This window comes from Thermobia domestica, chromosome 5 (genome assembly GCF_964235325.1).
Source record: "Thermobia domestica chromosome 5, izTheDome1.hap1.1, whole genome shotgun sequence".
NCBI lineage: Eukaryota > Metazoa > Arthropoda > Insecta > Zygentoma > Lepismatidae > Thermobia > Thermobia domestica.
This window is the reverse complement of record NC_137458.1, coordinates 285,967,241-285,984,611: the sequence shown is the minus strand read 5'-3', so window position 1 is coordinate 285,984,611 and position 17,371 is coordinate 285,967,241. Positions and strand designations below refer to the sequence as shown.

General features: G+C 33.5%; 1 protein-coding gene across 1 annotated transcript in view; it reads left to right on the top strand.

The window, feature by feature from the left end:
• Positions 1 to 16,926, top strand: part of LOC145685568 (uncharacterized) — a 48,159-nt gene extending 31,233 nt beyond the window's left edge. Inside the window, exons 4-5 of the mRNA XM_081757960.1 lie at positions 13,760 to 13,843; positions 16,687 to 16,926. Of these exons, the coding sequence (XP_081614086.1) occupies positions 13,760 to 13,843; positions 16,687 to 16,926 (324 nt within the window). The remainder of the gene's footprint in view (positions 1 to 13,759; positions 13,844 to 16,686) is intronic.
• The last annotated feature ends 445 nt before the right edge of the window (positions 16,927 to 17,371 follow it).

Below are 17,371 nucleotides of genomic sequence, written 5' to 3'. Positions count from 1 at the left end.
CTCAAAACAATCGAAATTATTAACAACGCTTTACAATAAGGAAAGATATGTAATTCACTATAGAAACTTAAAACTTTATATGTCACTTGGAATGAGATTGAAGAAAGTGCATAGGGTATTAGAGTTTAAACAATCAAACTGGCTAAAGAAATACATTGATTTAAATACAGAGATGAGGACGCAAGCTAAAAACAAATTTGAAGAAGATTTTTATTAGCTCATGAATAACTCGGTATTTGGAAAGACTATGGAAAATATTCGAAAAAGACAGCCCATACAATTAGAATGTAATCCTAAGAGGGTAGAAGCATTAATTGCTAAACCTAACTTTGATTACAGAACAATATTTAGTGAGAACTTATGTGCTATACATATGAAAAAAGAGCGATTAACATTTAATAAGCCAATATATGTTGGTATGAGTGTGTTAGAACTATCGAAGCTATTAATGTATGATTTTCACTGTAACACGATGAAGCCGAAATATGGAAACAATATAGACTTATGTTATATGGATACTGATAGCTTTATATATGAGATTGAGACTGAAGACTTTTACAAAGATATAGCAGAAATAGTTGACCAGTTTGACACGAGTGAATACAAGGAAAATAACATATATGGACTACCACTAATAAACAAAAAAGTAATAGGTAAGATGAAAGATGAAAATAAAGGTAAGATAATGACGTAGTTTATTGGATTGAGATCAAAGATGTATGCTTATAGAGTAGAAAATAAAGAAGAGAAAAAAGCTAAAGGAGTAACTAAATGCGTAGTTGCCAAGGAGTTGCAGTTTGATGATTATAAAGAAAGCTTATTTAAAAATGTTAAAACGTATAAAGACATAAACCTCATTAGAAGTTATAAGCACGATATATATAGCATAACCGTTCATAAGCTAGCATTAGATTCCTCAGACGATAAAATATATATACTACGAGATGGTGTAAATGCCCTAGCTTGGGGACATTATAAGATAGAAGAGGAGTAGATGTAATTATATGTAGTGTAGTTTTAGTTATAAGTTTTAGATGTAAGTTTTTATGATTTTAAGTGTCATAAAAGCATATTCAATCTCACTTTGGGGTATAGTTCTGTGTTAAAGTGTAATGGTCAGTGGCGGCTTCATAATTTTTTTGGGTAGTTAGAGGGGAAAGTGGGGTAGAACATACATATGTCCCCTACTAAGCTTTTACCAACAATTCGGTATAGACGAGGAAAGCACACGACGGAAGACACCAATCTCGCCTGATTGATCAAACCATCAACTCTTTAAGACGCCTGGTCATTGAGATGCACCTAAACACCAAGTTCTCTACGACACCCTGGCATTACGCCCTAAGACCCTTGTTCACTGAGTTTCTCTAAATTTCACCTAGAGACCTCCAAAATATTAGAGGAATCTTATATTTTTGTAGTAGTATTTTGTGTTCGAAGGGATAATTTTATAATAGAAAAGTGATGGGAAAGTTCAATCTCCCGTGTACAGTTGCCACAAACCCTTATTCTGTGTCACTAATAGTTACCACACAATTAATGTTTGTGATCATGGAGGTTTCATGTGAACACCCTGTTATTTATTTTATCCCAGGCAATATACCATCTTAAACCGTCAGTCCCAAAGATTATACACCTGAGAATCTCTACTGAACTCGGCATGTGTCAACAATCGTTACACATTCTGGCAAAACTTCTAAAGAAAGGATCGTTTCTAAATGGGCTTTAAAGCACAGTGTTACTCGAATCACTGTATTTTCCAAAATTTATAAAATATAAAACAAGATTATATCACATCAAATGTCGAATGGCAACAATACCACGTCAAAACCAACTCCTGAAAATTTCTTGCTCTGAATTTTACGATTTTCATTACTACATAATTATTTTAAGTACTACGAGTGTGGCTATTGCAACGCTATCTTGTCATTATTATTTCGCAAATAAGCAAGCTAATAGCCTTTTCTGTAATTTTAGGGAAGAGTACATGTTATAGTATATATGAGTATTATTGTTCGTTCATACCAAAATATACATTGCTTTAAATTTTGTATTTTAATTTTTAAAGAGAATCAAAATAAAATTTACTGAGTTTTGAAATGCATTTATTTTATATTATATTATTCAGAAACATATTTACAGAAATCTTAACCAAGATAACCAAGTCCACGGAGCCCTTGTGCACCATATCCCCAGGCTCCATATCCACCTCGTCCATAAGCTCCAAGACCGTATCCACCAAGAACATATCCTACGCCAAGTCCGTAACCGCCAAAGCCGTATCCTACACCAAGTCCATAACCACCAAGACCGTATCCGGCACCAACTACCGGTATTGTGGTGAGGGATAACCGGTTGTTATTTTGGCTGCTTACTCCACTGCTGTAGAGGACAGCTAAACATAATAAAAATGAAAATTGTATTAGCAAATTATCCATTATACAAACTAGCGCAAATAAAAAAAGTGTATTTTTCAAAATAAGATTAAACTAGTGGGAGACCAAATGTGTAAATCTCACACGTAAACGCCTTAATAGTAGACGCTTTACTAATTTGTAAATGCACCAAAATTTTTTTGAGTATTTTCATATGTGATATCGGTAAATTTGAATTCAAATTCTCAAATAAATCTCAAGTGTATAATAATAATAATAATAATAATAATAATAATAATAATAATAATAATAATAATAATAATAATGTAATAATAACAATAACAATAATAAATAATTGAGCCAAATTTATATTGTGATGCGTTAATACTTATTTATTACTTGGTTATGCCTTCACATATATATTCAAGCGAATAATAAAATTAGACTAATTACACAAGTTTCTATTTTTCCTTCTCTTTCACTTCATCATTTTGAAAGTACCAAATTTCACAAAATTAAATCCCCACGTTAAGCGGGTTTGCATATCCAGGCTCCTAACTATGAAAACATTTACGCTCACTCCAACCTCAATCATTTCACGAGTTCAACCTGTTTTACGTATGTTATTATTACTTAATATCGATTGTGATTTATTCTAAAAACACTTTTATACATTGCAAGAGCTGTAACGTCCAAATATTTACTGAGAACTCATAGTCGTATCGGAATAAACAAAAGCGAGTATGGAACAGTAAACTGCTTTCACAAAAGGCAAAAGTAGATGTGCAAAGGCTTAGAAAACGGTCGAGTGGTATGGGTCGATACACTATCAATCACATGTTTGTGTGTTCAAACCCGGTAGTAAGTTGTTTCTTTTTTAAGTGTCTTCCTATTTTCATCCGGAGGCTGAAAATATTTTTTGAGTAACTCATTGAAAACTTCTTTTGTTTCAAATTCGATTAGAACGGAACATCATATGAATTGCGAATCTTAAATCCATAGCTTTAAAAAAATGAAGTATACTCACTACTCCATTATCCTCTGATTTGTAACGAAAAACTATTTATAAACAGTGGTGATTTCAGAAAATTATCCTCGGGGGGAATTTCAATATGCGGGTGGAGGGCAAACATTGGTAGTCCACATTGAGCACGATCGAATATAGGGTCCTGAAGGTGGAAATTTCTTAGCTCGAGAGGGGTCTCAAATTCTCCCTCAGATCACGTCCTGAAAGCATCATTGCTTAAAAGCTTTTCGTAACAAATATAATATTACAGTTGTTTCTCGTTCTACATTTAGAATTGGTAAAATCATAACTTATAGAGGATTATAATAAAAGCATAAAAATTACAATACCAATCATGTATAAATTATCCTGTAAGTTAGCAACTTTGGGTCAGATTAAAACTCAAATATTTGTTTCCGGATTGCACTTAGAAGTAAGTCCTCTCTATATAATACTGATTGAAAAGCCATGTATAGCTCTAATTAATTAATCAATATTTATACAAATAATTTTTTATTTTACTATTTTTACTATTCAATATTATATACACTTCATTTCCAAAATCAAAATCTCGAAAATGTATATTGTACGCGTGCAGATTCGCAAATAAATGATTATTTATCATATATTGGTCTCTATTCGAAATTCTATTTAATCGAATCCGACAAGAACACAGACAGAAACATCGAGAACAGGTGAAAAAAAGAGAAAAAAGTGCTGTACTCGGGGAGACTCGAAGTAAGTTCGAATGGTGCTTTATAAGCCGAACGCCTTAGACCACTCGGTTATGGTAACAACTAGTGATTGTAGCAAAGGCTTCGAGTAGTAGTTCTTATTACAGAATAACATTTTCTATTGCCTAAAATTTAAACCTAATTTACTTCGATATAATATATCTATTAATTTGTTTCATGAACACGTTTTCGTTACTTTGATGAATGATGTATGTTGTTGATATAGATTCTATTACACGTTCTTTCGTAAATATTATAGAAAGTATCAGGGTTATTTATGATCTTTCATGGAAATTGACCTGCGCATGCGCAGTACACAGACAGTTCAATTGGAAGGCGAGGAAGGAAACGCTAACACACTATTAGAATGTTTCATCGCTGTGAAGTATAAAGAACAGCTAAAATATATTTTACGCTTGTCATTGCGTAAAGAATCACCAGGTTAATGTTTGTCCAAGTTCTCACTAATCAACTGGACTCATGAAAAATAATTAATATATCATTACTGCACAATATGAAGAATAAAGAACGTAAATTACACCACATTGTTCTCGAATTCGAACCTAGCTAAGGAAGGGACAGTAAACAAAATGTGATTTATTCATTCGAATTGAGATAATTCAATGAAACTAGAAATTACATAATCAAAAGGAAAAACATCGTTAAAGGACAATAATACTTTTATCCGAGATGTGAAATAAAGTTATGAATTAACTGAAATGAAAGTATTTGGTCTAGGAATTAATTCGTGCGGGTGGACAAGAGATGGTGCAACGAACGGAGCGTCCCACAGTTCCGTGTATCCACACATGTGTTGCAAACCCCTGTCATCGCGTATCGTTCGTAGTATAGGGCAGTGGATTAAAGCGTCAACAACACCAGTTTGTAGTTAAGTGAACATGGCGCAATTTGTGCCTGATAAAGTGTTTTTGCGGGGTGTCCTGCTGCATTGCTTTAACATGCAGAAAAGTGCGTCTGAAAGTCATCGTATTTTGGTGGAAGTGTATGGTGACCATGCTCTAGCTGAGCGAACGTGTCAGAAGTGGTTTGCACCTTTTAGAAGTGGTGATTTCGGCTTGGCAGACCAAGAGCGAGCTGGAGAGCCAAAAAAATTTCAAGACGAAGAATTGACAGCATTGCTCGAGCAGGATTCGTGTCAAACGCAGGAACAACTTGCAGCAGCATTAGGCGTTGATCAAACAACAGTCTCCAAATGCTTGAAAACCATGGGAATGATTCAAAAGATGTCACATTGGGTTCCACATGAATTGAAAGACAGAGACGTTGAAAGACGAAAAACCATTTGCGAATTGCTGCTTCAACGACAGAGCAGAAAGGGGTTTCTGCATCGAATTATTACGGGTGATGAGAAGTGGATCCATTACGAGAACCCTAAACGAAAAAAGGCCTGGGTTAAACCAGGTGAACCAGGTCCATCACAACCAAAACGAGATATTCACTGTGCAAAGGTTATGCTGTGCATATGGTGGGATATGAAAGGTGTGGTGTACTATGAGCTGCTGCAACCGGGTGAAACTATGAATGGAGAACGTTATCGACGACAATTAATGCGTTTGAAGCAAGCTCTGGTCAGAACACGACCAGAATGGGAGAACAGACATGATAAACTTATTGTTCAACATGATAACGCTCGCCCACATGTCGCAAAACCGGTCAAAACCTATTTAGAAAATGTCGGATGGGAAGTTTTACCCCACCCGCCGTATTCACCAGACGTTGCTCCTTCGGACTATTACTTGTTCGATTGCATGAACAACGATTTGATTGGACAGCGGTTTACTTCTTCAGAAGATATCGAAACATGAGTCTCTGAGTGGATCGCTTCCAAGGATGAGGACTTCTTTCGCCACGGAATCCGTACATTGCCTGACAGATGGGCGAAAGTGGTGGCTAGCGATGGACAATATTTTACTTAAGGTATTTATGTATTTTGTGTTTGTACTACAGCTTCAATGTGTGTGTACCAACCGCACGAATTAATTCCTAGACCAAATAATATTGGGCATGATATAGAGTAAGAAAAAAAAGTAAATGTATTCTTAGAAACGTTCAAAGTAAATTCACAAATACTTTTTGAAGATATACTACTCTTTCTTAACGTTTTAACGAACTAATAAGTAAACAAGCAAAGGAAAAGAATGAAGAACGAAAGTATTGCTCTTGAAAAAATATAATAAGTAAATGAAACTTAAATAAATGTTTACGCAAAAAATAACACACTAGTACCTCGTGTAATCACCTCCAGAGTCAATAACTTCTTGAAGTCTGGAGGGGATACTAGATACAAGTCTCGAGTAATACGACGGTGTGTCACGAAAATGTTGCCACAGTTCCATAACATGATTTTGAAGAAACGTTTGGTCTCTGTCTTCACGTCTCTCTTCCCATTCTTCACCCTGTAGGCCCACAGATGTTCAATTGGGTTCAACTCTGGGGATAGAGGGGGCCACTCAATACAAATTGACTCTGGATGTTCACTTAGCCACTCTCGTGTTTGCCGGGAAGTGTGAACAACACGGTTGTCACCCATAAATATATATTCTTCCTGTTCGGGGAAGTTTCTTTCTAAGGACGGTAACAACGTATTTTCGAGGATATTAATGTAAACACTGCTGTTCATTCTCTCAGGCACTGCAACCAAATCTCCAGGACCAGCAGCCGTCATGTATCCCCAAAAGTGTGCTGATATTCGTCCTGAACAAGAAGTTCTGATGATATTTGTTCAGCATGCCTGGTTACGCGCGGTCTATACAATATAACTCTGCCTTGTTGGTTAGACTTGAAAACCTTCTCGTCTGTCCAGATGACTAAGTCCCAATATGACTGAGGTTGGGTTATGTTATTCTGTACCCATTCCATTCGTCTGGCCTTGTGAGCTTCAGTCAGGAGAGTCTTCCTAGCGCCTCTTGAACAGTGCAGACTAGCCCCCAATAATCTTCTTATTGTTTCGTGAGAACAATTATATTCTCTGGCTTTGTCCAAGTGGATTGATGTGTGGCGTAGAGGTCTGTTGATTACTAACTAACTAACTAACTCTATGGCCTATGGAACCCAGAGGTTCAGTGCCGCGTTCACAAAAGCTCTCCACTGACTTCTATCCTTAGCTAATTGCATCCAGTTTCTACTTTGTATTCCTATCTCTGCGAGATCCATCTTAATATTATCCTCCCATCTGCGCCTAGGTCTCCCTAATGGTCGTTTTCCTATGGGTCTACCAGTCAAGACTTTGAAAGCGTTTCTACTTTCTTCCATTCTAGCTACATGACCTGCCCACCTAAGCCTCCTAGACTTGACGACCCTAACAATGTTGGGTAAACCGTATAAACTATGTAGTTCCTCGTTATGAAGCTTCCGCCATTCCCCATTCTCGTTCCTCTTGGGTCCGAATATTCTTCTCAGGATCCTGTTCTCAAATACTTTCTGTTGATTACTTCTGTAACTAAAGCTTGATCTTGAGCTGCAGTTGTCACTTTTGGCCTTCCACTTCTTGACCAAGACCTGAACCATTCACCACCTTCTTCATGTCGCTGAACCCATTTCTTGACCGTTTTCTTGTCACATCCCAGATCTCTAGCAATCTGAGGCACAGTTTGTCCCATTTTTGCTCGGCCTATGATTTCTTCTCTCCTGATTTTGCTCGCCCTATGATTTTCAGAACCTGTTAGAAATTTGCGTTCTGGCGTGTATGACAAATGTCGGTAAAGTGCATCTTTCTGTTTCTACTGCGCATGCACCAGTCAATTTTCATGAAAGATCATAAAAAATCCTGACAATTGCTGTAATATTTGTGAACGAATACGTAATAGAACCTATATTAACACATCATTCGTCAAAGTAAAGAATACCGTAAACATGAAACAATTTCAACAGACTATTACATCAGACCAAAATAGGCTTAAACTTCAGAGAATACAAAATAAATTTCATAGTGTAACAAAAGATTGAACATGAAACACGCTTACTATATTTTCAATTTGTCACGTTAGCCGAGTAGAGTAAGGCATTCGGCTAGAGGTACTGAGGCACCGTTCAAGAGTAGTTCGAATCCCACCACAGTACAATTTGGTTTTACCTCTTCTTGACGTTTCTGTTTGTAATCCTGCCGGATTCTATTAAATATAATTTCGTAATACGCTAAAATGTACGTAATATTTGAAATTCTTAACCTCCCATTTTTACATTTTTCAAGCTCAGTTGAGAAGAAAGAGGGAAAATGAAAGTACAAAGATTTACAATAATTACTTAGCATTTACTGTCATTGTAATTGTGGATATTTTATTTATGAAAACGTATAATGAACTAAAAATATATTTAGTAGGTCACATGTCTCCATTTTTTCATTCTAACTTGAAAGTTAAAGTTTAGGCGGTGACATATCAAAGACCCAGGGGGTTGAGGGGGTTGCAACCCGTCCCATTGAAACTTAATATATTCTATTGAAATAAAAGGTGTTTCAGTTTATAATCTTGGAAAAGCAACAATCACTGTGTGTGGAGGACGGTTTATTTATACTACGATTTATCACTTCCAAATGTGTAGAAAATGTGACTGAATATTGTGCATAATCATTCAAGAAATATAACACAACGAAGGGACTTCGTAAACCCTTCACGCCACCCCAGGAGGAAGAAAGTGCGTCCCGCCGTCCCTCGGTTGGGAACTGCTTCTTGCGAGGGAAACATTCTAACAGTGTGTTAGCGTTTCCATCTCGCCTTCCAATTGAACTGTCTGCGTACTGCGCATGCGCAGGTCAATTTCCATGAAAGATCATAAATAACCCTGATACTTTCTATAATATTTACGAAAGAACGTGTAATAGAATCTATATCAACAACATACATCATTCATCAAAGTAACGAAAACGTGTTCATGAAACAAATTAATAGATATATTATATCAAAGTAAATTAGGTTTAAATTTTAGGCAATAGAAAATGTTATTCTGTAATAAGAACTACTACTCGAAGCCTACTCATGAGTTACTCAAAGAAATATTTTCAGCCTCCGGATGAAAATAGGAAGACACTTAAAAAAGAAACAACTTACTACCGGGTTTGAACACACAAACATGTGATTGATAGTGTATCGACCCATACCACTCGACCGTTTTCTAAGCCTTTGCACATCTACTTTTGCCTTTTGTGAAAGCAGTTTACTGTTCCATACTCGCTTTTGTTTATTCCGATACGACTATGAGTTCTCAGTAAATATTTGGACGTTACAGCTCTTGCAATGTATAAAAGTGTTTTTAGAATAAATCACAATCGATATTAAGTAATAATAACATACGTAAAACAGGTTGAACTCGTGAAATGATTGAGGTTGGAGTGAGCGTAAATGTTTTCATAGTTAGGAGCCTGGATATGCAAACCCGCTTAACGTGGGGATTTAATTTTGTGAAATTTGGTACCATGAAGTATATTTGCCACAACCTGAAAATTGGAATGTACCCCAAACAGTAAGAAACAATAAAGTCACAGAGTTCACGTATTGAAGAATTAGAGAAAATGGCTCAAGTAATAATGGGAGTATACTTGTCATTGCTTGTGAAAGTTCAATATCGACATTTCAAAATAGATGGGAAAAAAAATGCAATTTTGAGGCAATTTATGAGAATATTGTACTTAGATAAAAGTACTTTTAAGACCTTCCTGTTGTTCCAGTACGTATTGGGTGCGTTTAGCAGTGGATGGTTCCGAGTTAAAGTGTCGCTTGAAGAGCATAGAATGCGTCAATATGGATTGAACTCTAATTCAAACTGCACGTGCTGGTTTTTTGGAGTCTCGAAGCTAAGAAGGGGTGTTAAATTTCAACGAAACAGCCAAATAATAAACAAATAGAGGTTGCTTTAATAGTTTTCTTTAATCAGGACGGAACTAAAGGGCTCACTGACCGCTGCCAAAATTGGTTGGGCAGACCATCATTGTGGCAGCAGTCAAAGCTAATGTTTATGCTACAAGGCTGTAACGATAACTAGTCTTGTTTTTCGGTGACTTTTATAGTAGATTTGCCAAAAAATAGAGTATATATAACGCATGTTAAAAATATAAGTAATTTATACATTTTAAATTTAATCAGTGTATACATACCATAAGAAGTTCCGAAGAACAAGGCGAGACACAAAAACAGAGTGGAAGACATCTGGAAAAAATGAAAATTCAATTATTTTTCTGTTAATTCGTATTAAAATTACAATTAAAATAGAGGAAGCATAAAAATAAATTTAATATTTTGAATTCTACTCCATGATATGGGAACATCCTCATAAATTATATCAATTACCAATTAAGAAAAATTATTTATCATTTAGGTCTACTTTGGCAGAACCAAAGACAATCCAAAAATTGAAAACATATTTTAAAATCTTCTCATAATTTTTCAGTAATAATTAACACAACTGTAATTATTGAAATATCGTATATGTTAATTTTTATAAATATTTTATGTTGATGCATTACGTTAAAATTTAAACGGGAATTAATTGGGAGAAATAGACTTGAGGAAATGTTGCTCATTTCGTCCATTCAAATAACTAGTGATGATATGCTTTGTAGGAGAGACCAGAACCTTGTTTCATTTATTATTATTATTATTATTATTATTATTATTATTATTATTATTATTATTATTATTATTATTACGTTATTATTTTATTATTAATGTTTACTGGAATAACATCACACTTATGTTCATTGCTGACTTCCACCCGAAGTACTTTTGATAATTCGAAAACATTTTAGAAAGCATATGCCAAGCTGCATTAAAGTTAAAATAATGTTGTTGAATATTATCGAGAAACTCTGTTTAGTACTCATATACTTTATATATGGAATTAATTATTTAAATTTATAGGAAGATATCCTCTATTTTACCGTTTATTTTCCAACTGTTTCAACTGTAACCAATGAGAACATTCAGGTTGTCCTGGGAAAAAATATTTGCTATGTTTTGTCAAAGTCGACTATTTTCCATAAATAGAGTACACTGAAAAATCATTTTATGTATATGTGAAAAATTTGCTAGAAGAGTTCATTTTACCTCTAATTTTTACTGGATTATATTAAAAACAACAGGTTATTTATGCAGATTTAGAGGAGGCATAAACCAAATTTAATTAAATTTAAATAAGCTTCGTGTAAATGATTGTGAAGCAGGCGGGCAGATACACGCAAATGTCATACGGTAAGAGCTTAGATGCGCTCGGGTAAGTTACACTTTATGGACTTATAGTTTACATAGAAAATAGTTAATAAGAACACTCATATAGCTACAGATATTTAAGATCCATCCAAGTCAATGGGATCATCTTACTTCATAAATATATTTAGAGAGACCTCTGAATTGTTTTATCACGGAAAACATCTGTAAGGCCAGAACCATGAAGTAAAACAAGATATAATTAAAACCCTAATCAGACAAATCTTATGATAACTAATTTTCTTGATTACATGTTTAGATTACAATCGCATATACATTACCATTTTCTTGACGGTTTATTTTCTGTTGCTCAGAATGAACTGTGAAACGCAAATACCTTGTTCTGCTTTTATACCAACGCTTACAGGAACCAAGAAAGAAAATTAACTAAATTAAAAATGTGTAAATTGTGTAGAAACCAATTTCCGCACATCAATATTTTCCCTTATAGTACAGCAAATGCCACTAATATATTTCACTCAAACGGATACACTTTTTCTTAGGAAAATGAGATTCTTTATCTGATCAATAATCTCGACTATGAGTTAACATTGTCAATGTTGCCTAGAAATATTTGAGGTATTTGAAACACCTGGTGTTAGGTAAAATATTTCGGATATCAATAGCAATTACCTTGCAGAATAAACTTCTACTTTCTTTAAGTTCATTACTGTATAAAACTGGCAGAATGTGAACATTCAATCATAGTGCGAGATAATATCGTCTGAATAACAACAAAAATGAACGCTTTCGCTGTAAGTACTCTTTCAATTCCTATAATTTTCCTACTCTTATAAAACCATATACAAACCGAATATTCATTTATTTATGAATTCAAATCTATAATTAATTAGGATTTAACATATATGCTATATGACGCTCAATCTCAGGTGTAACTGAGAAATATTTAGCAATGCCTGTACCTGATGAAATATATTGTTGTCATGTTCTGTGTGCACTTAATTTCAATATTTCTATTTTCTAATGGAATTTTCTAATACAATACGATTTTCTGGTATTAACAATCATTTTTTTGTTTGTAACTTACATTTTAATTTTAGTATAATTTAACAGTTAGAAGCAATTTGATTGCCTTACTCAGAATATTTGTATTATAGAGTCCTTGACATGCTCTTTGTATTTATTTTGATCTGAATAATAGTCTTACTATGCTATTGTCTATAAAATTTATGGCTGTCTTATTGTTACAAATATGAATAATGCATGCGTTCAGCATCGCCTATCAGATTTATTATTTCGAAATCTAATTTTGTATCTAATTCTCTGTTTGGGCTGCATACATATAGAACAAGAAGCCAATAGGCAAATAGCATATAATCTTTTGATTTAATCAAAAGGAGAGGAAGAAATTCTAGAACAATGTTGCTTTTAGTTACACCTAAAAAATGTTACGCGTTAGGATTCGGCTAAAATACTTATCTTTTACAAATATTTATCTTTACTTTTCAACTTCGTGGACTTAAGTTCCAACTGACTGTAGAAGTGGTATTTCATTTTTGTCACTTCATTCTAAGACATTTGTTTCTGGTAAGCCTTCAGTTTACTATTGAGAATTCGTTACAATCGTCCACATTTAACAGTTGTATTTAGTTTTAGTTATTTCTACCAACTAACTTTCAGTTACACACACACACACACAAAAAGAAATCCAAATGCGGTTGTGGCTTATGCCTTCAAAGCAAACAGAAATGTACGTTCATAGTAAGCACAATTTCTTTCCATTTTAATTAATTAAACTGAATTGATGTAGGTTAGTTAGCAACTAAATCGTAATAATACAGAACTGTAGAAGTAGACAAATGTTAATTACGACTCAGCTGTCCTATTTTGAAACAAATAAATATTAAAATAATGCAATTAAATTTTTAAGAAGTTTGTAAATTTTGCAAATATCCTGCATCACCAATTGGCATTAGGTAGGCAACGACATTTATTATCAAGGCTGTTAAGACACAACGTCATTGTTACTTACAGGCTGAGGCGCTTTTTCAATGATAAGTTTGGGATAGACAAGGCTGAAAGTTACACCTTAGTGTGTCAAAAACTTATTTCGCTGAATCAAAGAACTCATTTCAAGAGTATTTATCGAATCTGGACTTCCTATCCATCATAATAGAATGCCCATAATTTTCAAAAAAAAAAGAAAAAAGAAAAAGAAAAAGAAAGGGAAAAGAAAAAAAAATAAAAAGAAAAAGAAAGAAAAACAAGCAGACAGAATATGCAATTTGTAGTAAAAGATAATCGCCGTCAAGTTAAAATACATTATATATTAAAGCTATGATCGCTTATAAATACATGGGAATGAATTGACTAAAACTTGAAAACATGGTATCTAAGTAATTATTTCTGATGTAATTTAGTTTCTTTTTATAAATTCCATTTCAATTCGAATAACTTCTTTTCTAGATTCTCTTCGCCTTTGTTGCACTTGCATCCTCTGCCTATGCAGTTGGTGTTCTTGGCGGAATTGGTGCTGGACTAGATTACTATGTAAGTGCAATGAGAATTAATATTATGAATATTGTTGTTTTATTTTAGTAAATTATTGATATTTAAACTTCATGTAAATGTGTAATTTCTAATTCGGAGAGTGCATACGCAACTATCTTAAAATGTGTCACTATACTTTAATTAGGAAATGTCTTGCGCTTACACCATTCATTATTTGAAAAATAATTATAAAATTGAACATTACATTTGATAATGAAAAGAATTTATATTTACTAAATTACAGAATGAAATGCCCGTTCTTCGCACTTGAGAGATATGATTATGTAAAATGTTTGAAGCCCATCCTTCTCTTACAATACGAATAGGGATCGAATTTTGACCTAAACAGAACCGGCAGTGTAACCATTCATCTCAAGGTTTATACACTAATATTGAACATTTTCTATTATTTTTGTATGTTATTCTTTACGTATCAAAGCCGATATCGTTGAGGCTGAACTTGAACGACGTCGGGAATGTTACTAATAAACTCAACAATCGCAAACATTATGAATTAACTACTAAGATTAGTTGGTTTCGTGGATTTTTACATACCGCCTCTTCACGCCTTCACCCTCTTGCAGAAAATGATTTCGTACCTAAGTTAGGCTAGGGTCCTCTAATATACCAGAAATTGTCTAAGTCTACGGAGCTAGATAATCTTGAACAAACATCCTTTCATTAATTTTTATAAGCATAGAAAATGCCCCCTTTGCTCCCCTCATAACGAGATCCTTTAAAGATGCTAGCATATTGGTTGTTTCGTTTTAAACGAAGAATTTATTTGCCAACTTTCATCTTCCTAGCTTGAAAACATTGGAAAATTCTCAGATTTCCATATATAATCTTTAACCATTGAGCTCCCTGAAGATATGGATTTTTTTTCCAAAGTAAAATGATAAAAACATAAGCTATGTTGCAGTTTCAAAGTCGGTCCAGTGGACTAGAAGGGGTATTTTGACGAACATCGTTGCATTATTTTTATATAATAGAATATGTCCCCGTTCGCCTCACTTAAAACTACAATTAACAAAGAAAACTACTAAAGAACGGGTCTTATGCCTTTAATGAAGAACTCTGTGTGCTAAGTTTAATCTTCCTAAGTTGAGAAACCTTGATATACTGCATTTTTGCATAAAGTTTACTCCAGTTTCTAGCACTTCCTTTGAATATTCTTTTTAATTAAATATCGTAATATTAGTCAAATTGCACCAACATATTGTGACACACACACACACACATATATATATAAATACATACATACAGAGCTACATCAAAGAGGGCCCAACAATATAGGAAAAATTCGCAGCTAAGGACATATAGTTCATCACACATATATATATATAACAAAAAATGCTCCACTTGCCCCTTATAACGAAACTTTTTAAAACACTTGAACAAGGTCTTTTATTTTAAACGAAGAATTGGTATACTAAGTTTGATCTTCCTAAGTTGAGAGGATTTTGAGATACGGAATTTCTAGCATAAACCTTTAACCCCAGCTCCCCAATTAGTTACACAATTTAACAAAAGAAGAACCTAAGCTAGGCAGTTTCGTTTGACAATACGAGTATACAATAGATATTCAATCTACAGAAACGTAATATTAAATTTCGTTTCCTGTTGCAATAAATGGAAGAAAAAGTAAATATTAAATCTTCTTTCAGTTCATTCAAACAAACATACAGAACTATTTCTCTTTATTACAAATCAGTACTACTCTGAGAAGATGTCAAATAAAACAAAATTAGAAATAATAACATTCAATTGTAATAGACAGTCATATCCAGTGAATCTATCATAGGAAATCTGAGACTCTTTCATAAATAAAACCCCGATATCCCTTCCTATAGGATTTTCAACCTTCGTACTACATACTTTTGAATATTTATTATAATATTATTGTGTAACACAATGTGTAATGAAACAAAATATATAATTAAATTTAAAAATGTGTATAAAACAGGCAACGTATGAAGTGTAGGCAGTTTGAATTTTCTTTAGGATTCATAATCCAATGGAAAATTTAGAATGCCTTAACTTCTGCAATGCAAATGACCGGCTATAACTTCTAAAACTAGGAAAACTTAAAAAGAATGTGCAAGAATGTTAACATGACAAAAAAATAATATAAATACTACCAAATTCTCTTTGAAATATAAAAAGTTTTATTTTAACGTCAAAACTCTGCAAATCAAATTTTTAATAATTAGTTTTGTCACTCCATTATTTTGTCCATCAAAGGTTTTGCTCGTCATCGTTACCAAAAGTAAATAATTATGCATTGTCTTCTTTAATCTTTAAATCACACAATCCATTTCATGCTTTATAGTTATTCAGTTATTCAAAAGCCATTCATTAAATTCTTATTCTAAATTATTTCTGTATTATCAAATTTTATCTTTAAATTTCTACTCCCATGTTTCTAATTCTAAGCTACGCTATCTACGCCCCCAAAACTTGCATTAATTTAAATTACCTCTTAAAAAAAACTGAGTAAATGTTAAGGCCATTCAGTAATTTCATGTATAAAAGTTGTTTGGGGCTCATAACCCAAACTAAAGGTCTCTGTTCGACATGTCTCCGGAAATTTCTAACTGCCTTATACGTCACAAATCCAGTCACGTTTAAAGTAAATTGCAAACCTATTTTTAAGGTTTTAGCAATATATTAGATTTTCTTAGATTAGATTCTTTCTTAATACAATTTTGTAATAGCCATACAATTAACCCATATTTTATTTTTGATTAGGCATTTTCTATTAAGTTATAGTAAAATTGAGTAATAATAAAAGAGATCAAAATTATATTTCCAATAATATAACATATTTATTTTGTTTTTAGGCTTATCCACGATACCAGTTTGGTTACGCAGTGAGTGACCACCTCACAGGAGACAATAAACAGCAGACTGAAGTGAGAGATGGTGACGTTGTCAAAGGACAATACAGCCTTGTTGAACCCGACGGCAGTGTAAGACAAGTTACTTATGGTGCTGATGGCATCAACGGATTTAATGCCATTGTGAGAAGAGTTGGTGGCAATCTTCACGCTGGAGTCGGAGGTTATGGATACCTCGGATAAATCTCTTAATCATAATGATATATTTATTCTAAGAAAATAAAATAAAGTTATTACTTCGCATTTTAACTCTTATTATTTATTTCCCTAACTCATTCCAAGTGCTCAATATTTCCAGCTGTTCCTTACCGTAATTTACAAGGTTTGTATATTGCAGGATTTACATGGTTATTATCTTAACAAATATTGGTAAATATTGCATCCATTGTCTTGAAGATATCGGAAACTTAATTACTGTTTCAAATTTCGGAGGAAATAATATTTTGTTTATATCAAGTCTTGACAAAAAAATCTTCTAAGTAGAACAATGTCTTGTATCTTTTCCGTTAAATTTCGACGCTATTTCTAACAAGCAAGATGATAAAGACTTTCAGATTAATTTCTTGGAATTTCCCTAACATAAGTGTTTTTTAATTATAAAATATCACACGTTGGATTTTGGATCAGA